This window comes from Phalacrocorax carbo, chromosome 2 (assembly GCF_963921805.1).
Source record: "Phalacrocorax carbo chromosome 2, bPhaCar2.1, whole genome shotgun sequence".
Taxonomy (NCBI): Eukaryota; Metazoa; Chordata; class Aves; order Suliformes; family Phalacrocoracidae; genus Phalacrocorax; species Phalacrocorax carbo.
Window position 1 is genome coordinate 158,268,768 of NC_087514.1, and position 26,784 is coordinate 158,295,551.

General features: G+C 39.1%; 1 protein-coding gene across 3 annotated transcripts in view; it reads left to right on the forward strand.

The window, feature by feature from the left end:
* Positions 1-25,757, forward strand: part of LMBR1 (limb development membrane protein 1) — a 76,455-nt gene extending 50,698 nt beyond the window's left edge. For 2 of the 3 annotated variants that reach the window (XM_064445026.1, XM_064445028.1), the window contains 10 exons: positions 577-641; positions 1,787-1,859; positions 7,829-7,909; positions 8,931-9,007; positions 9,252-9,329; positions 9,894-9,967; positions 10,203-10,293; positions 11,764-11,830; positions 16,097-16,258; positions 18,901-25,757. In XM_064445026.1, coding sequence (XP_064301096.1) covers positions 577-641; positions 1,787-1,859; positions 7,829-7,909; positions 8,931-9,007; positions 9,252-9,329; positions 9,894-9,967; positions 10,203-10,293; positions 11,764-11,830; positions 16,097-16,258; positions 18,901-18,983 — 851 coding nt within the window. In that variant the 3' untranslated portion in view covers positions 18,984-25,757. The remainder of the gene's footprint in view (positions 1-576; positions 642-1,786; positions 1,860-7,828; positions 7,910-8,930; positions 9,008-9,251; positions 9,330-9,893; positions 9,968-10,202; positions 10,294-11,763; positions 11,831-16,096; positions 16,259-18,900) is intronic. The other variant, XM_064445027.1, reaches the window with a different exon arrangement.
* Positions 25,758-26,784: the final 1,027 nt, after the last annotated feature.

Consider the following 26,784-nt stretch of genomic DNA (forward strand, 5'->3'; position numbering starts at 1 on the left):
TAAAAGCGCTGAGATTTTCTCCAGTGGCGAACTAGTGTCATTCCAGCTGTGATATTGCAGTTTGCAGAAGGTGGCTGTGCACGTATCGCCTCATGGTAATGGTTCCTGGACTGCATGAACTCCAGAACTGCACCTGGGAGTTGTTTGGGAAAGTGCTAACTGGCCCAGGGCGAATCATGCCAGGGATAGTTCTAGCAATTTCCTGGTGCAGACAATCAAGTCTTAATGCCCAGGAATGTATCCTGGCACTGCTGAATTTGCTAGTGTAGACATAGCCTCTGGTGCCATGTGCTTTGAATAAATAATTACTTGAGCAAGTTTAAGATACCTGATTATATGGCGTTCCTTGTTGACAAAAATAATCCCATTTATGCTCTTGGAGGGGAGAGATGCTTGTCTTGTTCAGAGTTCATATGATAGCAATGTGTCTTAAAGTTTGTATTTGAGTTTGAAGCTCTCTCAGTTCTCTTCAAAACCATACTTGGCTATATGTGGAATAGCACAGTGAGCATCCAAATGAAAAACTGGTCTTTGACTTACAAGTTGCTGTTTTGCATAATCTTTCTTCCTCTGCAGTGTGCACGCCAGTGGGACTTTCACGGATGTTTACAGTAATGGGTCAGTTGCTGGTGAAGCCAACAGTAAGTGTTACACAGATCTGTCCGTGTGTGCTGTCAGTTAGAAGGTAAAACGGCATTAGGGTACTTTCTTTTAGAATGGTTGTACTTCTGCGGAATTCTTTCTTCAGTTCATCAGAGTTTCTATAGTCAATATTTATGTACTTGTTTAAAATTTTTTGTATAGTACAAAAGCCTGTTTTTTTCTGCAGAAAAATTTTTTTTAATAGTACTGACTTCCTCTGATTTTCATCTGATACAACTGTTCCTAGTACTAATATTTATTGCCAGTATTGGCTGCTGCGTCTGTTTTGCAAATGCCTGAAAAGTGGGGGCTTGTTCTGAGTTCTGGAGCAAAAGATACAAGACCGAACCAAGGCTGGAGGACAAGAAGGGTACATGGGGGTACACATAAATGGGTCAAATGTAGGTAGCTGACATCTGGAAGAACTTGTTATATATAGATACTCTACTGTTCTTGTAGTGAATGCTGTGGAGGGGAGAAGTTTGTACTATGTGCAGGTGCTCTAGTGACTTTGCTGTCATGTTCCCTAGTTTGTATTTACTAAAATCCGGGTGCACTTAGGTGTTGCATTCCTTTTCATTAGTTAGTTCAACCCTGAAAATACCAAGAAAATATATAGTATTTTGCTATCTGTAAGCTTTAAATTCAAAGCAGCTGATAGTACGGTAGACAGACTTCATTTATATGGTTTGGCTTCTAATAGCAATTTATATTTGCTTGAAATATTAGCTTATGTGAAAAGTCACTTTTTAATACACTTTTCAGCAGTTATTTTTGTTTAAATCAAATTGAGTGTGAAGGTTGATAGGTTGTTAATTTTTTCCCTAGAAATGATTTGAATGTAGGTCACATGTGCTGTCCCTTCCCCTGTTCTCTTACTCTTTAGATCGGAACTGAACACAACATAAGAGCTTTAATGTGAAATGAAAACTCAGCAGGAAGTTTGCTTATAGTAAAGAAATTGATCTGTAACAGAATGAAATAATCTTTATGGAGTTCTTATTTGTATCATTATTGTAAAGTTGGAGACTATATATTTAAAATATAGGTTACCAGAACAAAACAAACCTGACTAGAATAGTGCAGTCAGAAAAACAAGTGACTCTGATACTCAGTCAGTTCATGTTTCTGTTTCCAAATACAGATCCTTGAAGACCTAGATGAGCAGATGTATATCATCACTTTAGAGGAAGAAGCAATTCAGAGGAGACTTAATGGTATGCTTGTTCTGATACTGCTTCAGATATGGTATTTAGAGTGGTTCTGGTCATGAGTACTGATCTCACTATTACATAGCCTCTTCTCTCAAAATAGAAAATTTCAACATCTTAGTGTGTTACAAGCATTATAGGCTTCCATTTAATTGCTCACTGTGTTGTTCAAAATTGGCTCTGTGTGTGTGGTTTGCTTTGTTTTGGTTTTTAACATGTTCATCAGCTCTAATATCTGAGTATTCTGAGACTGAGAAAGCAAATTGAGTAGCTGACCGGACCCACCACCCGTACTGCAAAACAGTTTGGAATGGTAAATGGCTGTATTTTAGCCTTAGCTGAAGAACAATGAACTTATATTAGTAAGAGGCTCAACTGCCTTCATTGAGTTTTGTTTTCTATTTTGAGGATTTTTTCTGTTTCAGTTCATTATTATTTAGAAACCTAGGTAACAATTCGTTAAACATTACAGCAGTCTTTTCTATTCTAGGAGCTATTTGGTGAATTTAATAATTCTGTTAATGAATAATTACGATGAATAATTATACCAGTTTTAGACTTCTTGTATTTAGTATTACAATTTTGCAGTTCTTGATGAGGTGTTTTTAAGTATTTCAAAAGCAGTATGAAGCTTTAGCTTCTAAGAGTAAGTGTTGCAGCATGGCAGGCACCAGTCATGGAAAATATATCAATTCCATAAATCTGGAAATTGTACTGTAGAAATTATCTTCTGAATTGCTTTTAACTGCATGGGTAAGCCCTCCATCCACAGTTTATACAATTGCTTCAGGTTGGAAAACCAAAGAATAGTCACGTCATGACACGTCCATTGTTGTGTTGTCTTATGACTTATTTTAGCCTTAATTTTCATTTCCTGCCTTTCTTACTCTTCAGTCTTCTGTCATATATCTCAATCTTTCATTCTTTCAAGTCTCAGTCTCCGTTCGAAGTTGCGTGATCAGGGAAAGTACCTTTGGTAACAGTAGATCATGGTGGTCGTCTTTATTCCAGCGTTTAAAATATGTGGAGGAGTAGTGACTACTTTGTGCTAAAATCAGCCGTGGCTTCAGTTTAAAAGTAACATTTACCTTTGCTGTTTTGGAGGTGTAGGTTTTTATAATGACATGCGTATATATACGCATACACATATAGACGCGCAAAAAGGTGCATGCAGTGAATGTCTTTTGAAGCTGGGATGGGTAATTATAATTGTTCTGTGTGTTTGGTGTTAGCTAGCAACTGTAAAATATTTGTTACTGAATATTTCATGTTGTCATGGTGATTGTGCTCATGTACAGGAAAAGTGATACAGATAAATGACCCAAGAGTTATTCAAGTATCTACTAGAAGCAGTGCAGAGTGGCTTCTGCTATTCAGGGGGAGAATGTGATTATTTGGGTGATGATTGTGCACTGGTTTTCTGCATAGAAGTCTATGCAACAGTTGTTTATATTGGAATATAGTAATGTCACTCGTGAGTAGCCATACGTTAATTGGATCTGGATTTAGGATGTGTGCAGGTGGCTCCCCTAACCACTAGCCAAAAGACTGTATTCTCTGTCAGCGAGTCGTTTAGTATTCAACGTAAAGTAGAACTGCAAGCCACCCATGTTCCACAGGGCTCTCACCGGCCTGCTCTTGGGAGGTGAAAGATGTGGGGCTTATCTCCTTTGACAGGAGAGGGAACTGAATTCTTCTGTTTCACATGCTGAGGGAATGGTATTGACACCATCTGAAGGAATGCCTGAAACACCGTAGTTCGGTGTACAGAGAAAATTAATGGACTTAAGCTGAAAAGTAAATAAAAATCTGAACTTGGATAGAGCATGTAAGTGGAGGGCAATATGTTATATGCACAAGAAGATACTCTGCAAGATTTTTGTGAGTAATTAAGTAATTTTAAGAATGGTTCTCATTTATGTGGCAAGCATGGAAAGCTTCATCTCTGCCAGAAGTCTAATATGTACAAATTATGCAAGAAAAATAGATACCATTTTTGCCAGAACTACGAAGAATTATGCTTATCACATTTATTGCATTTCTAAAAGGTGTGTACAAATGGAGGTGTGGTGCTAATTACATCAGTAAATGTAGTGCTGTGATGTTAGAGGCCATAACCTGCGACTTAACACACACGTTGTTTTAAGTATTTTTGTTGCTGCATTGGAGCAGATGTATTTGGCTGCGCGCATCCTGTGCCATGGCTATTGCAACTCTTCCACAGTTGTGGTAGTGAAAATACATGTGCTTAAGTAACCCTGCGGACAATTTTGCAGTGCAGTGTTCTGAAATCCATACTCCATTTATATGTATAACCAAAGAGTTGAATTTTTATTAAAACTGAGGAGGACCAGAACAGAGGCTTAAGCAATACTTGCTGATAGTCAATGCCGATTTTTCTTTTTTCTTGGTGGAATAATTGCTGTCACATTCCTAGCACTGCTTTGCCCTGTCCTAATTAATATTCCCTTAGACGATGCTTGGACATAGGAAGGAGGTAACATGAATCACTGTTCCCACTGACTAGGCTGGGTAAAGCCTCTGTTTTCAGAGGAGTAAAAAAGTTTAGCTGTGTGAGCTGGTGCCCTTGATTCATACAGATGTTATTGTTGTGGCGGTGATGCAACTGAGAGTATTCTGTAAAGCTTTTCGTATTTGAAAATAAATGTCACTGTGAAACTGCATATCATCTTTGCGGAAGCTGATTTTCTTCCTTCTCAGATGTCTGCAGTGTGTAACTGAAAATCGGAGGAGGAGGGAGGGGAAAGTTTGATCGTGTTATCTACCCTAGTATTTTTATCTATTGAAGAGATACTGGGCTTTGGGAAAATGTTTGTTTCCAGTGTATTATGTTTCAGTACCCACATCACTCCTACAGTCGAAGAATAAAGCTGGGACTTTTTTATATTAAAAGAAAAAAGTTGCCTTCAGCTATTAGTTTTCCTGAATCCAAAGAGACGGGTGGGGTAGGATCAAAAAATACTTACTTGATCAAAGTTATTGGCTCTGAAGGTATCCTTACATAGGTAAGAAAGATGAAAGGTGTTGTTTTTATTGCACGCTAGTAACAGTGTAATTTTGAACTAATTGGTGCTGAACTGCCAATCACCTAGGGGGAATGCAAATAGATACTCTTACAGTTTCCTTTGAGGTACTGCATCTTATGTCGGGGCTGGAAGAAAAACAGAATAATACCGTTAAATTGACCTTAAATGAGCTGCTTTGTGGCTTTCTTGGAGAATCCCTTCTAACTTTTCATTGCTAGTCCAAACAAGTCTCGTCTACCAATTTGATTTATTGGCTAGACAGTGCTGACATTGAACTTTGTGCGTGTTTGAAATAAAGCTAATGTTATAGAGCTTTTAAGAATTTAGTTGCATCCTTTTCAAATACTCTTTTGACTGATCTGAAACTTTGCCTTCCCCTCTTGTAAAATATCCTTTTGTATAGCAGCCTGTTGTTTGCTGCTATTTTTAAGGAGGAACTACAACAGCACTTAAATGTGAATCAGAATTTCTGCTGAAGTGTGTCTTAGGGACCTAATGTGATCACACTGACCTTGTTGGAAAGACTCCCATGAATCACAGAGTTTTAAGCTTGGATTTTTATATCAAGGGAAGGAAACAACATAGATCTTGAATAAAGCTTTTCCTCAGGGACCCCTAAATCAGTTATGGAGAAGATGATGATGTCACATGCTAAGCTGAGTTTTCTTACTCTTTCAACTGCTTCCATTAAAGTTCTTGAGACTTTCCACTGAGCTCTGTAGCTGTCCTTTTTCTCATCTCATAGTAATTAGTCATTCCATAAAACAGATGTTCTAGACTTTTTGGAGGGAATATCAGCACAAAAGTTTATTTTTATAATGATAATGAGATTTGTGGTGTCTTTTTTTAAACTTTCTCTAAAACCCCTCATTATGATTACTTACTTAAAAACCACTGAGAAATTAAAGTGACGTTCATATTGCAGGTACTTCAAGTAAATAGAAGTTGTTACAAAACAGCATTTGTAGATCTTATTGGTTGGTCCTGGGATTTGAAATACTTATATATTTGAAGGCACTGTAAATATTACCACATATACATTATATCACTGATATCCAAGATAAATGTTTAGGCATAGGATGGGGTTGTGTTATATACAAAAATGTTTGTGAAAGGAGCAGGTAATTAAACATTTAAAAATTAATTTTTGAAACAGTTGGATGCCTCATTGATAATTTGAATGCATTGAACAAGTTAGTACTGATACTCTGAAATAGAAAGCAGAAGTTTAAAAAAAGTTCAAAAAATACTCTTGTATATCTTGTTTTTCAGGTAGGGCTTCACTGTGCTGGAACATCGAGAATGTGGGGGCTGGATGGGATGAGCAATTTACCAGCTTATCTTGTACTAAGATTGCTGGATGGATGAGCAGACAAACAGAAAATAAGGAAATGATGAGACTGGACTATAAAGTAGTGTTAGTGTGCCAGCAAGCTAAGCACTATTTAGTTTTTGTAGGCAAATGATCAAGATATGAGATAAAAGCCTGGACAAGGCTATTAAACTCATAGAAATTTACTAGAGAGTGTTTAAAAAAACAGTATCTGGGGCATGGTGCTTTTACAGGTTAGCCTGCAATCAAAGGTGAGGCTGAGGGTAGGGAATGGCCCACAAGTGGGGGGTGTCAATGAAAATAGAAAAAGATAACAGAGAGGGCTTGGTTTATTCAGACCTTGAACAGTCACTGCCACAGAGTGCTTTCACAGAGTGAGGTTGGCCTGGAGTAGACAGGGAAAAATACGAGCCCTCTTAACTTATTTTCAGGTGAGATTATTCAGAAATAAAAAAGATGAAAGTGGGACAAAGATGAGTGGAGAGTGTTTAGAACTTATCCCGGGAAGAATATTTCCAGTTTGTGATTGCAAAGAGTAAAAGCTAAAGTAGAAATAATGAGATCAGAACTGAAACAGCAGATCTCCAGTCAGGATTTCACAGCTGTATCATTGCTTGAACACTGCGCAGCGTTTGTAGAGGGACTGGAATCGAGAGAAACTGCAGGGTACTTACAGTGGAAAAGATGGGTGGTTGGAAGAGAACGGGAGGTTGAAGACAAAAAGGATGGAGAGAGAAAATGGCACGGGTTTCCTAGCGCCGATGCAGGGGTAGGAGGAAGAGTCGCTGGGCATCTTTTAGGCAGAAAATTATCAAGGGAGTGGGGAATTAATATTATTCTTGTCAGTTTTCAGCTGGTGTAGAGGAGAGAGTTTGAGGAGTTGCCTGTGACATGTGTGTGCTGTAATCTGTAAAAAGGAAAGTGAAAGAATATAGTCTCATGGGTGGTTGTGAGGGAGATCTGATCGTGACTGTCAGAGGGAGCTCTGCGGCACAGAGAGACCGACCAAACCAGGCAAACTGATACGAGCAGAAGATACGTCAACAGCTGAGTCTGCTGAGTAAAAAGGATGAGGGAAAGGGAGGGAGGGGCAGAAGCTGAAAGTGGAGGTCCAGCCACCAGCTTACTTAGTTTGGAGGCAAAGCTCCACTTTGTCTTTAAGTTGCTCAATACTAATGCCCTTGGAGGGGATCCAGAGATTCTTCACTTCTTGTATCTCTGTATGATTCATGTATGAAGAATGAAGCATTTGAGACATCGTGTGTCAGGCTGCCACACCATAACTGTTTTTTGGACCTGTGAGACAGTTCAGCAGTAGCTGCTCTCTTAGTTCTTGCAGAAGCTGGTCAACATAATAGGCCACAGAAGGCCACACTGTGAAACGTCTGATGTGTTGAACTCTTCTGGTTAGACAGAATTAGAGGGTTCTTGACTAAGCCTCTGTTTTTTGAAAAGTAGTTGAAGAGTCTCAGAGAAACACCTGCAGTTTAAAACCACAACTGTTAATGTGATGCTTCCTAAATCTGAATTGTCAGTGTGTCTTAGAGTACTATGGTTAGTCTCATCCAAAAGAATACTGTCTTCTCTTTTAAAAGGTGTCTCTTCCACAGTGGAATATCGGGCAGCGGAGTTGGAACGTGAACTTGAAAAAGTGAAAAGCAAGAAAACGAATCTAGGTAATAACTTTTTCTACTGTTTCATGTGGATTGCAGTTTAATAAATGTCCTTAAGATGCTATGTTTTGCTTGTAGCAGTCACTTGATTGATTACGCTTTGTTCTTAACCAGATTTGTGCATTTGCAGTCCTTTCAAATTTTCATAGTTTCTACAAATACGTTACATGGAATCATTGCACCCATCTAACAAAAAATTTTAAGCAGAGTCTGATTTGGATCTTATTTTTAACATCATTTTAGAGAAATTGTAACTCTCTTGACTTCCTTGCATGGAGCTCAACAGCATGGTCTTTTCATATATAATATGTTTATGATTATTTGAGATAATCTAAGGCACTACTTTCCTCTCTGTTCTTGAATTATTTCTGTAAAGGTCAAATTGTTTTTAAGAACAGTAAAATAATTCTTAGCAGGTTTGTGTCTTAAAACTGAAAAGTGATACTTCTGGTAATGGCAGCCACTCCACAGGAATCTCCTCACCTATTCAAAGGCTTGCATGATTTTGCATCTATCAGTGTGTTATGTGCAAAACTAAGACTGGTAAGACAAAGTTGTTGGGTTTTATTTTTAGACATACTAGTGATGTCCTGTGAGTTTTGTCTTTCTTGCCTTACGTTGTAAGAGGAAAATACTATTTGAACACTTGAAAATCCCTTCTGTCCTGTTAGGTCATACTAAAATACACAAGTACACAGCATATTTTTAAATTCCGTACATTTTAAACTTTGCAGGACTGCTGTATGCCAGGGGAAAAAAGGTTATGGTGAAACATGCCTGTAAACAAGAATCTGCTTGTCTCGGTCTCCTCAGCTTTTCTCTAGAGAGGCTTCGTATTTCTGGCATTGCTTTGTACTGCTCTTCAGGGTGGATATTTTTATGAACTTGTTGGTGTCAGTTCGAGATAAGATTCCTTTTGTTACCTATAGTTCTAAGAAGACCTTGTAGATAGCTGAATGATTTTTACTTGTTTTATTCTAAGGTGATCTATGATATTAATCTGCTGTTCTTCTCTTCTGAATAGAACGGCGGAAGAAAGCTTCTGCTTGGGAAAGGAATTTAGTCTACCCAGCTGTTATGATATTGCTACTGATTGAGACGGTAAGAATTTTTGTTTTCTTTTGTTTTTCTTTTTTCTTTTTCCCCAACAAAGTATGATGAAGTCTTCAGTCACTTGGGGGAAGAGTTTTAAAATTTGAGTGATGTGTTTAAGCAACAAATTTGATATTATTTTCTTGACCGTTTTAAAAGAACTTAAGGTTATAAAATCTGGTGAGGATGAATGTATACATTTTAATAATGTGGAATACTTTTAAATAACCTGACTGTTTCTACTTCTTTACAGTCATTCTCAGTCCTCTTAGTTGCTTTCAACATTCTTTACCTGTTGGTTGATGAGACTGCAATGCCAAAGGGATCAGGGGTAAAGTAAACTTCTCTTATGATTTCCATCACTTTAGTAAAGCTTTGGAGCCCTTAAAAGTGCAAGTGAGATCTTCTGCTTTAATAACATGGAAACTAATGAGCCTCAACCTTGAGGGGTTTTTGATTAACTTGGTAATGCTTTCCCCTGCATAGAGCTGTGTATGAGCTTGCAGAGCTGTAAAAGGCGTTCAGTGGTGATGGCCACTCCGCCTGTAGTATTGCGAACAACTAGATGTGTCGTCTTTTGAGACCTCTTATTTAGTTTCCGAAGTAATGGAGTATGTATAAAATGCCGCTTGGTGGGTAGATGCAGTGTACATAAAATGTGAATCATTATACCTTCTGTCTTAGTAGTACGCTTCGCTCAATTTGAAAGCTGGCTGGTGCAATTGCGTAGGGTGGGAGACTTGCAGATTACATCAGAATGCCCCTTAAATACTGAGTTGAGAAAAGGCTATGTGTCATGTAAGAGGTTTGGTTTTTCTGGTCCTGATAGAAGTTGACTTCATGAACAGTTCCATGTATCTTCTTAAATTATGCAAAGTATTTTTTTTCCTTGTAGGGGCCTGGAATAGGAAATGCCTCCCTATCCACCTTTGGTTTTGTGGGAGCAGCACTTGAAATCATTTTGATTTTGTATCCTTTCTTTAAGAATTCTGTCTGTCAACAAGTATTCTGTCTAGTTTTCTGGGACACTGGTAATTTACGAAGACACTTGCCTGGAAAGAAGAAAGAGATGGGTCAGTCCTTCTCAAGCACTCAAAGTGTTTTTGGTTTTTTTTCATTTGGGTGTTAAGACTTCTAGGAGACTGCTGAGAACTTGAGTGAATCTTGCATTCCTTGGAGGTTCCTTTTTCCTTGATTCTCACAGCTATCTTATGGTATCCTCTGTCGTCGGCTTCTACAGTCTTCGTTTTTTTGAAAATTTTACTCCCAGGAAGGATGACACAACTATGACAAAGGTAAGGTGAAGTCTGTGCTGGGGATGGCCCCCTCCTCTCTTTCTTGCCACCCAAGACAAACTGACTCTTTGAGTTAGTAATTGCCCTGAATGGCTCATTTGCAGTGATCAGTATTTGTTTGTAAGCTGCGTAAACACAAACTGGAAGATTTTCAAAATGCTGAATGAGTGGGAAAAAGGATGTGCTCTGTTTAGTTTGGATGGCATCCATTCACTTGTAAAAAGCTGGGAATAGCAGAGCTTGTTAACTAGCTATAGAAAAGCTAGTGAAAGAACTTTTTTCAAAGGAAACGTATTGCTAATGAGTAACTTTGATTGTGCTAACTGTACTTCAGGGAGCTTGTTTGAAATCTGAAGAACTTGGTTGCTAGAAGTAATACAGACAAAGTAATTCAAATTTGAATAATTAAACTAAGACTGAGGAGGTCTATTCAGCAACGTTTGCAGTCTGAGAATAATTTGACTTTCTACAATTTATCACTGGCTTCAGAATAACAAATGCTGTTACCTAATGTGGAGGAACATGCTTAGGTTTTTAGCAAAATATTCCCACAGCTGACAAGGGGAGGTGATCAGTAACCAAGGAACAGATGTTGAATGTAATTATTTTTTTCCACTGTTTCATTGTTTTTTTTTAAAGTAATGGATAAAGACATTTTTACCATAAATTGTTGGAAGTGAGAAGGTAGGTAAACACCCAGTGTGGTTATAGTAGGCAGGTAGTAGGGAGTTGGAATGCTCTTAATGTTTTCAGGAGATTGTTCACAGTACACCAGGAAGAGAGGAGAGAGAATTAGTGAATGCACAAATGCCTGCCTACTTTCAAGAAGTTTTCTGGTTTTTCCTTTTGGATTCTGATAGAATTAGAGGTGAAGAAAGTGATCCTTTGTTAGAGAAAGTTTCTATTACTCTTAAAGGCTTCACAAAAACTAGAACAAAATCTAACAGCTGTGAATTTTTTTTTTGTACTACTTAAAGTAGTCAACAGCCATTCAATTGAAAGGAAGCTCTTTGTTGTAATTTTTAAATAATGCTAATCCTGCAAGCAGTTACATACAAAGCTTAAGCTTATGTATCAGTCATCTATTCTAAGCCCATGGAATGGTTCTTTTATTACAAAGTTTGCAGGAATTAAGTAAACAGTTGATGCTTTGCAACACGGTAGTTTTGAATTATTTTGAATCTAAGTGTATGTAACACTGATTAAAAGCACATGATTATGTATTTGTCTGGTTTTTTTAACTCATCTCCTGGATCATATTAATCTTCTGGAACACCATATGGAGAAGTGTGACAGAAGTAAGCAAGGCTAACAATATTTTGTTGTAAATTGCTTTAGGTTTGATTTGAAGAATGTAACTTTTAGGAATTCTTTTTCATCTTGACTGCTGTTTTTTTAAAATTTTTTTTCTTCAGCAATCCGATTTATAACTTAAATGTTGTAATTTAAATGTTTGTAATTTGCAAACAGATCATTGGAAACTGTGTCTCAATCTTGGTGCTGAGCTCTGCTTTGCCAGTGATGTCAAGGACACTCGGTAAGTGAAATAGAGGTATAAAACATTGTAATAAAGGATGTTCAATTGAGTTTAAAACAAGAAGGAATAAAGAACATCCTGTAGCTGTACCTTTCACAGTATGTATTTAATTTGTCATCCCTTTCAATAGAAAGAGCATGTGTGCGTGGCCTGCTCTTCTACACCAACATGAGCTGTTGAACATACATTCTACATACAGGAATTGCAGAACACACATTCTAAACAAAGGATGCTAAGCATTTTCTAGAGAATATTTTCTTTTAAAAAGGCAGATCAGATTTTAAACTTAAGAGAGGAAAAAGTGAGAAGAATAGATATGGAGGAGACGGCTTGTCCAGGGCAGTATACAATAGTTTCATGTCCACTGTGAAATTACAGTGCTCAGTTTTTGTGAAAAAATACATTTGGGGATTTCAGGTATAAAATTTGAGATAATGTTGAGTGCAAATGTCTTTTTAAAAAACAGTTAATGACTCTTCAAGTTTCTTATCAGCAATGACACCAGGCTACTTCCATTTTCCATAAAATAATCTGCTGGAATTCTTTGTTACTTCAGTTTTCAAATATAAAAATTTGGAAACCAGCATAACAGAACTGAGGAAGTTCCGATGTTATTGTTAAGAAGCGACAGTAGCGTTTGAAGTGGAAAAACTATTCTAACTAGTTGGAAAGACAAGATGTTTTGTGTCTTCACTTTGTTTAATTAGGTAATCTTCAGCCTGAATTGCAAGGCTATTACACGTTTAAGTAGTGCAGAATACTTGCAGCTAATGTGAATTTCATTAGGAACACTAAACAGAACAAAACAAAAATCTTCACCTCGGGCTGTACGAGTCTTAAGCACAAGCTTAGGAGTTTAAGCTCAGGCCCGAAGACCAGTAACACGTACCCAGTATTGCTGTAGCTGATTTTGTTTTCAGCCAGAATACTGTCGAATCAAGAGTAGTTAATATTTTCTGGTAAAATATACACGGCGTGAAAAAATACAGTATATCTGCAGATGATGAGTTTTGTTACATTTACTAGATCATTTCTACAGCAAACAAACAAAAAACACCAAACCTGTAATGCTTTTTGGAGGGTTGAATCTTAAAATATACATTTTAGAGCTCATGTTTTAAAAATCTGTAGTAAAACTTCACAAAAATGCAGAATAACAGTTCAAGTATTTAAAGTAGTGCAGTTTTAAAATATAGCCCGTATGATAAAGGTCTAAGAAGTAAAACAGTTCTAGCACAAAGAGCAAGGTGTTATGTTGAAAAATTAGTGGTTTAGAGTAGAATTAACATTAGTATTGTGTCCACTAAGTTAATGCATTTATCATTTGTTTTAAAAAAAAAAAATCATTGTTAATGATCTCTGAGATTAACAGTTGCTAATAAACAGATTCTGTGGAAGTAAGTATCCGTGCTGGGTGCATTGTTATCTCATAGGAAACAGATTAATGGTAAAACTCACTTTAAAAAAAAAAAAGACTAACAAATGAAATTCCTGAAGGGTTTGCCATAGAGATAAATAAAAGAAGAAAAAAGATGGAACAATTAACACACAGCTAACAAATGCACAGTCACAGCTGTCCAAACAGGATTAATAGAGTGTATTAGAGTACAGTGAGTCATGTGGTGCTTTGCAAAAATATCGACATGTGTCGCACTACATGCTACCGCCCTGTGGCACTGAATAGATGAAAAGAAATAAATATGTTAAGCAGATTCATAGGCTTTTCGCTTTATTAAAAAAGCGAGTTTCTAGACTATACAGAAGAGATTAGACTTTGTCATTATGGGAAACATAAAAAAGCAAGTGTTACCTAATGCATGTACTGACCTTTTTCAAGTTTTTAAAAATGGAAATATGAGAATTTTGTAATGTGTTTCGTAGCATTCTAATTGAATATGTAGGTGCTGGACACCTGTAATCTGTCGTTCTTTTAGAACTAAAATAACTTATATTTTACTAAAATAAGTTAACTCATATTTTCCAGAACTTTTCAGCCTTTTAGTAGCCCTTGAAAAAAGTTTCCCACCAGCACCTTATTGCTGCTGTGAAACAAACTGGGAGGAGAGCACTTCATAGCCAGGAATACAGAACCAAGGAATCGTGAACAAAATTGAATTTTCTAATGTACAAAAATATTCCTAGACTACTCCTGATTGTTATGGTTAACAGTGGTTTAAAGCTTATTTGTATGTACAGTTTAAAAACATAGTATTTTTTTAACCTTAACAATTCTTTAATATTTTATTTGGTGCATTGTCACCAACTTTATCGGATATGTATTTGCATCCACTAGAAATGCAGCTTTCTGGTCAGTCACTGAGTAGTCTTTCAAATTGCAGCCTGGGGAATATTTTTCTGTGGGCTGAGTAGATACTTCTGTAAGAAAGTCAGTGAAAGCTTTTTAATGCTTTTCTCCCACTAACTTAGAAAATGATCCTGTGTCAGATTTTTTTTTCTGATGAACAGTGACTTTTTTATTTGTACGAGGAAAATAAATGTAACTTGTGGACAATATCCCCCCCCCCCCCGAACAGAAGCGTCAGGCGTCATTTTTGTTTGTCCTTGTAACGCTGGCTCCATTACTAGCTATTCTTCTGAACCCCTTTGTATCAAGGAGCATTTTTGCTTCTCCGAAGAGCTCTTTGCGCAGTTTCTTTTAAAGGTCTGGAAGCCTGTGTGCTCAAACTCAACTCTCTCAATTTACTTGTAGCTCTGCAGTCTCGCTAAAACACTCTGCTGCTTTGAGAAGATTCCTAAGGACAGTGTCTGTTTGGCTTCAAGTGTGAAGGCAGTTCTGTGTTTACTATCCTTCATCAGTTTACCAGTTGATTGTCAGCCAGTTTCTTCTTCTTGTGCTAAGAGCCTCTCTGCTTCTTGTGCTAAGACCCTGCTACTGCTATTTTTCATCTATGCTATTTTATCCCTCTTTTGCTGTTTTGATCAGGTTCAGGTTGTTTTTATTTCCTTTTTTTTTTTTGGCATGTTTTTCTTAGATACTAAATTTGATTACCCTACTTTTTATTTAATTGACTGTTGCTGAGTACAAGAAGCATGTGTGATAACTGGCTGTAAGTTTTGGGGGGCAAGGTATGATGAGACTAAGTGCTAGGTTTACCCTTGAAAGGAAGGTAACTGACCCGTAATTCTGTCTCTCTTCATTTGTTATCACTGTTGAAGTCAGTTCTTAAAAGCCCCCAAACCCTTTCAAAATAAGATGATGGAACTTCAGAGACAGGGTTATTTTCTGATTGCCTAATTTTCAGCTGCCATTTCAGTCTGGGGCAAGGTAAGCGTCTTTCCTTTGCACTGTTGCTCTCTTCCCTGAGAGCGTGCATCACTGACATCATCTGTGCCAGAAGTTTTTTGGCTCATATATAATGGTTGATCGATCCTAGACAACTGTTATTTGGGTGTTATCTCAATATTCTGCCCTTTATTCAGTGCAGTCCTTGATGCAGACCTGGCAAAGGAACAACCTGTGGTTCTTCCTCTTCTGCCTTCGGGGATGGACCCTATAGCTTGTAAAGACTTCCACGTTTCGGAAAAGCTTTGCTCACTTAGCTTTCGCGATTGACTGGCCTTTGATCAGCACAAAGCCTAAGTGTCGGTGTTGTGAGGTCCACTGAAGACGACCTGTCAGCACTGTCTTTCAGCCAAACTCTTTTCCTTCTGTGCAGATGCTCTGTGGCTGTAATGGTGGGTAAGTGTAGGAGAAAGGCTGCAGCTGGGAAGATGTCTTTAAACTTCGGTTTCAAAAGCAGTGGCTCCGAAAAAAAATCCACTTGCAAAGGCTTAGTGTTTACTATAAGATGTTGTGGCTCTCGTGGAAGGGCTTTTTGCTACCTGTATTTTTTATACGGAACACCCACGGTGCATTTCATCCTTTTCTGGAATAGATACAGATTTTGTAGAAACTGATATTTCAAGCGGTTTTCATACTAAAAATGATTTTTTTCCTAGTTATATTTATTAAAATATAAAAGCAGAATTCCTACCTAAAATATAGACCATTTACTTCAACTGACATTGTTCAAGCATTTTACTAGAAAACTTGAATATTCTGATGTGTGTCTTAGAGTTTTATAGTGGTCAGTGAAATGGAAAATGACCTTGAGAACATTGTCTTGTGTGTTTAACCATGTGTCTTGTAGTGTGTTGTCTGAAAGAATTTGGCTTCCATATGTAAAAAGTAATAAAATCAGATTTCTGTTTCTTAAAAAATGTAATGAAGATTTTGATGTAAATCTTAAATGCGATTTTTTACAGGAATCACCAGATTTGATCTGCTTGGAGACTTTGGAAGGTTTAACTGGCTGGGAAACTTCTATATTGTGTTATCTTACAACTTGCTCTTTGCCATCATGACAACATTATGTCTGGTCAGAAAGTTTACTTCTGCTGTGCGAGAGGAGCTCCTGAAGGCATTAGGTAAAACAACACTGAATACTTCCTTTGTACTGGAACATTTCCTTTCTCCAGCATTGGTACCTTGATGTGCTACTGTTAAAGTTCTGTTACAACTCACAGGAAACTTTTTTTGGTGGAAGTTTCTGTAAGTTCAGGTGAGAACACATAGCTTTGTGTTATTTTTTGAAGAGTTGAGACCTGAGGTACAGTCTTGATCTTAGTGATCTGCAGTTAGATTTTCAGCCTTTAGAGAGCACAGAGCTGCTGAGCATTACTCCAAAATAAAAAGTCAACCCACACAAAAGGTGACGTATTTCTTTTTATGTTTCAAGTACCTTATTCCCTAAAATTAGTTTAGTGGAAGCCTCAGCTGCTTTGTTGTGATGCGCTTCCCCCTGCCCCAAGCACTACATGTTCAGAAAATCCCTGTACAGAATATACAGAATCTTAGTAACTGGCCAAGTAAAATCTGTCCTGGATATAATCACTTTCGATCAAACTATGCATTCATGATCCTTGGCCATAGAAGAAAGGCTTGAAACATACTTGATACTAAGAAGATAATGCACATATACTACATATGTGTTGTTACTACATCTGACTCATGAAGCTCCTACTCTTTAGAACCCTGAGTAGTATTTGCTTAGATTTAGAGGACTAATTGTGAGCTGTAGGTGTTTATTAACTGCGGATTCAGTCTCCAGTGTACTGAAAGGTACTGGGGCTGGTTTTCACCGATTACTGCTTGCCAGAGTTGTGACCTTGGTAAACAAAACCCAGGCACTTCCTAGAGTGCCCCTCTGCTGGTGGCAGTTAAGGTAAAGTCAGACCTACCAAATAAGGAAATACACAATGACTGCTGGTGTAGGATTAAAAATGGCCATTCTGTGATTTTTGGTGTTGAGTTTTGAAGCTCCAGGGGAGCAGATTAGTGGGCCAGAGGTGTGTAAATCTGCCCATCAATTTTTATGCGGAAAATATTTTCAGAGAAGTTCCATTGTTGATTGAGACAGATATACGATGTGAGCATGACGTGTTTGACATTATCCCCTAGCTTTTAGTTAAGGTCACTTTATGAGAAGACCTTCATTCATCTCTCTCAGTTAACTTGCATAATCCTATTTTTTGTGTGCAACTGCTTTGACTGTAAAGGATTACCTTTGTATAATGTAATGGCTGTTGCAGAGCTCTGAAGGAAATAAATTAACATTGGTCAGCGTGGGCTTAGGGCAACAGGTCTGGTAAAACTTTAAAGTTTGTCTTAAAGCAACGATGTAAAAGATTTATCTTGATAACCCATGGTACTTTACTGTAATAAACATAGTTTTTAATAAAAAATATTTTTTGAAAGCAGATTAACAAACTTCAAAATGCAGGCGTAGTAGGATAATGGTCATTGGATAGCATAATTCTAAAGGATTTTTTAGGGACTTTCTTGGCCTCTTGCCTATCACATAGTGTGTAATTTTTGTGTAAATATTGTGATCAAAATGGGGAAGGAAAGTAATTGGTAAAAGGCTTGCATTTGACACAAGCAGGGAGATATAAATTGGAAGAGCCCAGGTTCTTGACACAAACTGGGTTTGCTTTCAACGCTACGCATAACAAGCAGTGTCTGTTTAAAAATTGTCACAGGGAATTCTAAGAATGAGAACCAAAATTTGTGTCCTTGTTTCTCCCCATGATGAAAACTGTGACTTTGAGGACCAGAGGCTGGTGGAGCATCATAGCTAATTAGTGGAAGGTAAACTGCTGCTGCAGGCCTGTGATGAAAAGAAGTCATGCCATATTGGGACTTACAGATAATACAGTATTGAGTAGATGTTGGGCTTTTTGGTAGTGCAGTCAATTTTGGAGTTCCAATGACACAAGCAATTCGACCTGGTACATCATGGCACTTCAGTATAATGTCCAATGTAGTCGGCACTGAATGAATAAGCAGCTCTTTCCATTTTTGATCCTTAATTTTAGAGACTTGACAGGAGACTTCAGGGAGAAACTGTAGCAAGCAAGGAAGGACTGACATCATACCTCTTGTGAATAAAATATGCTTAAATGTACGATCCTTCCCCACCTCCCCCCCCAAAAAGAGTAGTTTAAGTACTTGCCCGGGACAGGATGGGAGACTTTAATTAGCACTTACAGTAGAGAACTATGCAATAAGGACAAATGGCTGGAAATGGAGATAAACACATTAGTAATAATGTAGGCCTAAACATATTATTAGACACATGAATAGTTTAGAGAGGTGATGAGGTCATCACCAATGACCTCAAGGTCAGCAATGGATGCTTTTCAGAAAGGTGCTATAGTTTAAGGGAAATAGTTTACTCTGTCAACCTGCAAAGACAGAAATAATTACCTAAAGGGTTGCAAGTCTATCTCTGTTCTTAACATCTAAGTCTGTGATTTAAGCAAGATGAAGTTAGGTTTCTCTTGCTTCCATGCTTGTCCATTGTAATGGACTTTTCTCCCTTAAAATACAACTGAGGGAATTTCCCATAAGTAATTCTTACCTGAGCCAGCAGGTCAATTCTGGTCTTCAGCAAACGCCAAGTCCTTAATCACAAAGCAGAATATGGTTTGTATGTGCTCTTTTGAATAGCTGTATGCATGAAGCATGGGAGAACCTCAGTTTTTCCTTGTTATGTAATGTTTTGCAGGATTAGATAAACTTCATCTGTCAAACAATCCAAGAGACTCGGAGACAAAGCCGTCTGCAAATGGACATCAGAAAACACTGTGACTAACAATCACCTGCAATCACCAGAGCTGAAAACACCAACCTCACGGCATTCCTGTCATCTCATCAGCATTTTTATATTGATTTTATTTGTTGATAATTTGGGTCCAACCTTGTCTCATTTTTTGATGATGTGTGCTTCTGAGGAAGTTAGGTGAATCAGATTCTTCTCTTTCCAGTGAACTTTTGGTCTGCTCACTTATTTCCCCGTAGGTTAATGCAGGAGGTGCCTTGAAGACTGGAAGCTGAAGAGAACAATGCATTCCTTTTTATTTGTTGACAGTCTCATATCTTTAGATATAAACCTGCTACCATGTGAATGCACAGTACCTCCTGTGTTGTATAGACACAGCTATAAAGAATAACTTTGGGACTTGGTTTTAAAATAAAAGATGCACTTGAAGCCCTATGTGACCCTTACTGGAAATGTAAACCACCTGGAGCAGGTATCCTTGACAGCAGATAAACAGTTCCACTAAGAATGTGTTAAAAATGGAAGTAACTGGTAGAAGTCACAGTTCCTTTCATGCTGGATACGGGAGGCTGTTCATAGTCTAATGTCACAAAGCTTTCTTAGGAGGCCAGTGTTTTCAGCTTCCTGTTCTTAGCTGTAAATGCCAGGTCGCTTTACTGATAGTCAGGCAACGTCTTACCGAATAGAGTGAAGTACAAGATGAAGATTAACTTCAGTGTTAAATCTGAGCCTAGTATGCTTTGTAAAAAGCTGTGTAGACCCCCTGTCACAGTCCTTACGGTTCTGTAAGCTATTGTGCCATGGCGGTCGCTTACCCTACCAAGTACATCCCTGTAAAATTCCTTATGAACTGCTGTGTATAAGCAGTACTTGTAATCAATGCAAGTAGCACAGGCCTAGGAGGCTGCAGTTGCAGTTTTTTTACAATCTTCTTTAATTTGAAGTAAATTATTTCTCTGAATTTATACTATAGTTACTAGGATTTCTGTTCAGTGGCATAATCCAGTATCTTTTGCTAGCCTGTTTTTTAGTGTACACACGAACATGTATATAGGCCTGTATGTGTAGATAATGTAACTTAAATACTAAGCTTATAGAGATTACATAGGTGGCTCAGTAAGTAAAACTTTCATGTGTTCAGTCTTGGTAGTATGAATTTCTGTGGTGTTACAGTTTAACTGCTCAGAGGCCTTGGTTCAGGATGGCATCGGTGGGTGCTAACATCCTTTTTCTTAACATCTCTGCAGCCTTAGGAATCCTTTAAGCCTTTTATAGTAGAGAGAAAACCCACCAACCAAAACCCAACAAGTAAGTGTGCAAAATCTGGTTGTGCTTTTGTCCGGCTCTGCCACAAGTACGGCCCAAAGAGGCTGGAATGGGGACACCTTCAGCGCGTGCCCGTTACGTAGCGAGTCGGGTAACGTTCCCGTTTGTTTCCCGCTTCTGTAGAACAAGTACGCCTGTAGCGTGAGGTCTTACACGCGATCAAGCGGTGACAGCAAGCTCTCCAGTGTGGTTCCGAAATAAGATAAAACCTTGTGTCAGAAACTCCGTGGCTGCTCCCCCAGGTGACTGCTCTGGGCTGTAGACCTTGTTGCTGGAGTGCGGGTGGGAGCTGCTCTCCCCCCCCACCCCAGAGTGCTTCAGAAATCAAGCTCCCAGTACACATGAGGATTTCTCAGTTTTTTTGTAACTGCCTTTTCTGATGCGAACTGGGGCATAATGTAAATATTGCTGTAGTAAATATGATGCTAGAGTTCCTTTTTTGTGTGTGATTAGTATAAATTCAAGGCTTATTAAACTGACTATCGATGTGTTGTACTGAGTCTTGGAAGATGAAGTAAAATTGCTTGATTTCACTAAGATTTACAAGCATCTTTTCTGTTGTTTGAGTTTAATGCTGACATTTTAAGGAGAAATCTTTATCTGAGTCAAAGTTCTGCAACTAAGAACAGGGAGCTGTAATTAAAAGTTGGTTTAAAGTGTGTTTACATTTTAAATATTGGGAGATTTATTATTAGGGGTGTCATTCAGGTATTCTGAGAGCTTGTAGCCTTATGTATTAGCATTATAGTTAAAAATAACTGAAACGTATCCACTTGTCCACGCAAGTGATTGTGTGACCAAAATCGTCCTCGTGTCATAATGGGGCTGGTGAGTTGTGGTGTGAGGCTAGTTAGCTGTGTTAAAATATTTCTATTACAACTTTAAGACAGTTACTTAAATACACTCTGTGAAACTGAAGAAATGAATTGAAGGAATAAATCTAAGGAGTGTGAACCAGCATAGGTCTTGCTCTTCATGCTCTTGGAGGGATGTTTGTCCTGGCATCAGTGACCCAAGAACACAGGAGAAGATGGGGTTGTGATGTGTGTGTGTGGTTTCTGAAAGTCAGTTGGGCAGTTACTGAAACTGAGCAGAGGCGGTTCCTGCTGATAAGCACAGAAGTTTCAGGCAAGGCTTTAAAACTCCCCAAACAAATGTTACAGCCTTGCCTGTTCCTTGCCCTTCTGCTGGGTTTTGCAGTCAGAGGCGTACGGGTCAAGGCTACCCTAGTGAAGACTTTATGCCGAGATCTGGAGGATGGATAAGGTGCGGTGTGGTTTCCAAGGTGGACGAGAAATTTGGAACTACCCTGGGCAACTACTGACAGTGTTTTGTTTTAAAATCAGCTGTTTATATTGTTACACTGTCCACATTAAAATATGCCTTCGCCCTTGCAGATGACATGCTTATGTAAAACTTCTTTACAGACACAATGCTACAAAGATACTACGTGTAAGATACAGGTCGCTATATACTTTTCAAAGGAGCATATGGTCACTTAAATACAAGCAACTGGTAATTCATTAATGGATATTGCCAATACATTCCTAGTATTTTGACTCATGTAGAGTCAGGTGGTCTATACCTTCAAGGTATATACAGCTGATCTTAGTAACATGAACATCTGCCTCGCTTCTTATGAGGCAAAAAGCACATAAATGCTTCCATCTTCAACTAGATACCACACAAGACCAAAAAATAGATGTAAACTAAGTGTGTTCAGTTAGCCGTTTCCTGGCGTTATTCCGCGTTGGTAGCACAATATTAAATGCAGTTGGCAGAACTGTAGTATTGTGGGATTTCTAAGTGTAAAGCACACATACTTCCTACTTTAAGCTAAAAAATAGTAGTATTGGTTACTGTAAAAGTATCAGGTTTTGCATTCATAGGAAGCTTTGTTTACTGTCTGTGATGTGATGTTTATCTTTGGCCCTGTTCCTCCAGTACCTTTTACCCTGTTGACTGTTTTAGTGTCATAGAAATTAAAGGATTTGACAAGTTGTTTTCCTTGTCGCGTTCCGAAGTACCACCTCGAGGGCCACAGAGGCGCTGCCGCCGGTGCGGGCGGGAGCCTGTGCAGCCGTGCGCCGAGTGGGACGAATGCGTGAGTGGGCGCTGCGGGGCGACGCTTCCTCCCGTGTGTCTGCGGGAGTGACGAGCGCGAAGGGCGCTGCAGCCCTCCTGCCCTGCTCACCCGTGTCTCTGCAGCAGCCGGTGCTACTTGAGGTGCTCACGTGTGCCCACTGCTGTGCGGTAAAGACGAGACGGCCCTTTTCTTACAGAACTTACAAACCTAAATTAGGAATAAGGTAGAAACAAAGAGCAATTGGCTTCTTCATGCGTGTGACTTTCCTTTAATTTCATAAGAATGTTCTAGGTTGTTTTCCTTTCTCTTTCTTTTCCTCCTCTCCCAGAAGCGGGATGGGCTCAGGTGGTGTATGTACGTACAGCAGCTGAGCCTTACGCTTAGTGGGCGAGCGTCTGCAATTCTGAATGCCAAATGCAGGGAGACAGCTAAATCATGTTGGTTTACATATACTCTGATTCTTAAAATAGCAATTTTTAAAATCTAGGTAAAGTCATTTAAGCAGAGACAGTGGACTGAGGCCATGTTAATTACTTTTTAAAGAGGTTATATGCTTGGTTTTGTTTAAAAAAAGTATTGATGTGAACTGTGAACCGTTAAATACTTTAAGGAAATAAGACCCCCCACCCCCTAGCGTTAGTACTTTTGCAGTTATTGTAGTGCTGACCTGAGACGATATTGCATACGGTAACTTCCCCCCCCCCCCCCCCAAGCCCATATATTTCGGGAGCTGAAATCTTGAGCTCCTGAATAAGGAATTCATTATTGGTAAGCTGGCAAATTTTCAGTCGTGTGAACAGCACTTGAACTTTACAGGGTGTATGATCTGTAACAACGTATACCGGCTGGAAACTAAATGGGAAGGCTTTTTTAAAATGTTCTATAATTGAAGCACCTCAAACTCTTCTTTCAAAGAGAAAGAAGAAACACGTGTATTGTTAGTATATGCAAGTTAATTGTACGTTTCAAATTATGTCAGTAATTCACTAGCACTGAAAAGAACTTTAATAAATTCTTAACCTGTTTTGCGATTCACAGTGCAATGGTGGCCTTGACATTAAATTTACAGAAGCCTGTGAACTTCTGAAGATAACTCAGAACGTCTTGGCACCAGAAAACCGAGGACGCCTGCTTGTTCTGTGTTCATTACTGTATTTTTCTAAGTAACTTTTTCAGTTTCATTTATTGCTCATAGATTTTTTAATATATACATAGCATTAAATGTTTTAACAAACATAGAAGGTGACTCCAAGCAAAGGGGTAGTGTCAGAAATATCCTGTAAATGCTGATAATCCTGACATATCTAATTCCAAGCTATTTACAAGATGTATCTGTATGAAGGCCTCACATAAAGAGGAAATCCTGATTCTCAAAGGCTTTAGGTATTTGATTTTCACTTGTACCTACACGAGCACTTTGGGATACTGCTTCTAAATTGCTTCTAAGCGTTTGTTGTATATTAACCTCAAGCGTTGCTGTTTCTCCCAGCCCCCTGCCATTACATTAAGTTTCACAGTCAGCGCCACTGGATGAAGCTGCTTTTGGGAACAGTGCTACTCTCTGCATTCCTCGTATATTCAGTGCTTCCACAGGCAGCAGCTGATGATGTGTCAGGGCACTTGCTGCAATTTTAGCCTATTTTTTTCCCCACATAGTCTATACAGAGACATTCCCTAGTTAGAAATGTTCTTCCATGATGCAGATGTTAGTGCTCAATCTGGTTTTTACCCCTAGATTCCATTAAAACAATCCTGCCATTAGAGCGGGTCCTCTCACAAGTTACCAAGAGCTCACGTAAGTTTGAGTTACGAGTGAGATGGAAATGGTTTAGTCATCGTGATTTTAATTTCCAGTAGTGTGAGACAACCGGCCCGCTTCTGAGCGCCACGTGCTCGTACAGCCGATCTGAGGCCGTGCCGATGGCGGTTACTCTGGAGTAGTTGACGTTCTGTGGGACTGCTCGTCAGTTATCTTCCTTGTGACTTGTCGAGTACGACCACAGCTCTCCATGTGCCTTGCCGCCTCGGTTGCAGATCGAGACGCATCATTCTGGTGTGTCGGCACTGTGCAACTCTCTTGTGTTTTAATCAAATCAGGCTTTGCGTGGCGCTGACAGAAGGATCTTCGTGTGCTTTTTGCACCTTTTGTGTTTCGTGCGTACGAGCATGTTTTGGATGCTTTCTCTCCATGTAAAGTGATCGTTCAGAAAAGCAGCGCAGTGGGGGTACCTGCACTGTGAAATACAATGGGTATGTTTAATTGCTTAAGGAGAACATTAAGTGGTGCATGACTTCAGTTTTCCCCCTAACCGTAAGATTCCTCAGTCTGGGCCAAAATACTTAGATTCACAAAATCTGTATGAGCAGCTTTCTCCTCCCTCGCTTTATATAACAAAACAATCTTGGGCCACTTTTAATTTTTTAAAGGTAGGTTTCAAGGTATTTTTTTGTCTTATTTGGCCTGTCTTCTATTGCTTTATAAACAAATGGATAGAAAAGGAAGATACATTTGGGTCATGGATTTGAAGTCTTAAGGCGTATGAAACACGTACACAAAAAGTATGGCCAGACTTCCTTTACTTTCTTGAGGGGTGAGGAGCCCAGCCCTGCATCGCCTAAATAGAAAACACACGCTGCTCTTGTCTTCATGAAGCTTTGTTTCTGTAAGTCCCACTGAGGAGGCTGAGAGCACCCTCAGCGCGCCGCTGGCCGGCTCGTCATGCGGGATCAGCCTCGTGGGTGGCAGTGCGTGGCGCGACCGTAAAAATCCAGTTCAGAACTAGTGTTTCTAGGGACGTTGCTGCTGCTGGCGCTGCAGCAGCGGCAGTCGGTGTCGTCTGCCGTGCGCTTTTGGGTTTTTCACTGCAGTGTTACTGGGTAAGACTCCAGTTTACAAAAAAAAAAAAACCAACAACCCAAAACCTACGCACAATCTTTGCTGTGTGTGAGGCTGAACGAGAGACGTTGGGTGGAATCGGTGCTCCCCTCTTGGTCCGGCTTGTGCTTAAGGCTTCGTAAACTCTGCAGTCTTGAGCAGCTGATGTTTCTTTCACATGGATGTGTCTTAGACCAAGGTAAAATAGAGCTGAAAAATTATGCTTTTGGTGTCACTTTAATCAGAACAATTTTCTGTGTCCGTACCTTCTCCCCACCAAACCCTTCCTGCTTTCTTTTAGGTCATCCAGAAATGTGGTTTAGAGTGTTCTCAGTTGTGGATACTTTGCTGTGTTACAAAACTAAGTTAAAATACTTGCCACCTTCGCCAGGTAGAATTTTTTGTGAAAAGCAGTGGTAATGTGTGTTTTCCTTTGTTTGTAAAGTTGCACTGAATGTTTTGTAGGAAGATTTTATTTTTACTGTGTTTTCAATAAAGTTAAAGTGTGATTCATAACAGAGTTTTGCTTTATTTTAAGCAATGAAGAAAAAAAAACCCTCTGTGGCATTCTGAATTATCCTGTCAGTAGTTGGTGGGAATAGCTGCGTTCCTCTCTTCTTCCCTCCTCCCCCAGTTTAACATGGTTTTGAGATTCTCAGATGGGTGGGTTTTTAAAACGCTTGATGTGTGGTATGTGATGGTGTTTGCTGTATGTTCAGAGGCATTAGGGCCCTGTGTATGAGGGGTGCACAATTAATTTGAACCTCTGTCAGGCAAGTGGGGTTTGTTTATAGAATATGCTGATGACGTGATGTGTAAGTCATTTTCAGTAGCTTAATAGTTTGACTGAAGATTAAAAACCTGACCACCATGTTTCCTGAACTATTTGAAACTTAAGCAGCTTCAATTTTCCATTTCACAGGAGATTTTAGGGTGTTTTTAAAGTTCAAGGATCAGGTGGCTGGAGGAGACCTGGAGACGCCGGATCCATCCAGCAGCACAGGACCAAACCTGCCTGCATTGCTCCTGGTACGTGACCGTCCTGGCAGGGACTCTGATGCGATTTCTGGGCTGTCTCCGGGCGGTGCATTCCAGTGTTTAATTGTCCGAGGTTTTCTAAATATCAGATGTGAACAGCCCTTGCCATGCTTTAAACTTTACTTTGGTTCTCAAACATCCATAGTAAGACAAGTCTTTCCACTTGCAACAGCTTTTTCCACACCTGAAAGGTTACATTCCCTAATTTTTGATGTAAGAAGTGCCCCCCAGCTCCCTCAGCTGTTTTATGCTGGCCTCTCATTGTCCTTTTTGCCGCCTGTGGGGACCCTCGCATTTCTAGAAATGCAGAGCTCAGAGCTGGAGCCAGACACCTCCGAGCCAGAGCCCCTACACACATCATGTCTTCTGCACTCTTCTGTTTGGGTTTTTTTTGGTGGTCATCTTTTGCAACACTGTTCGTTCATACTGAACTTGTGTTCTCAAATCTATTTCTGGATGTCTTTCTGCAGAAAGTCTCTGTATTGTTACAGATGTAAGATGCAGG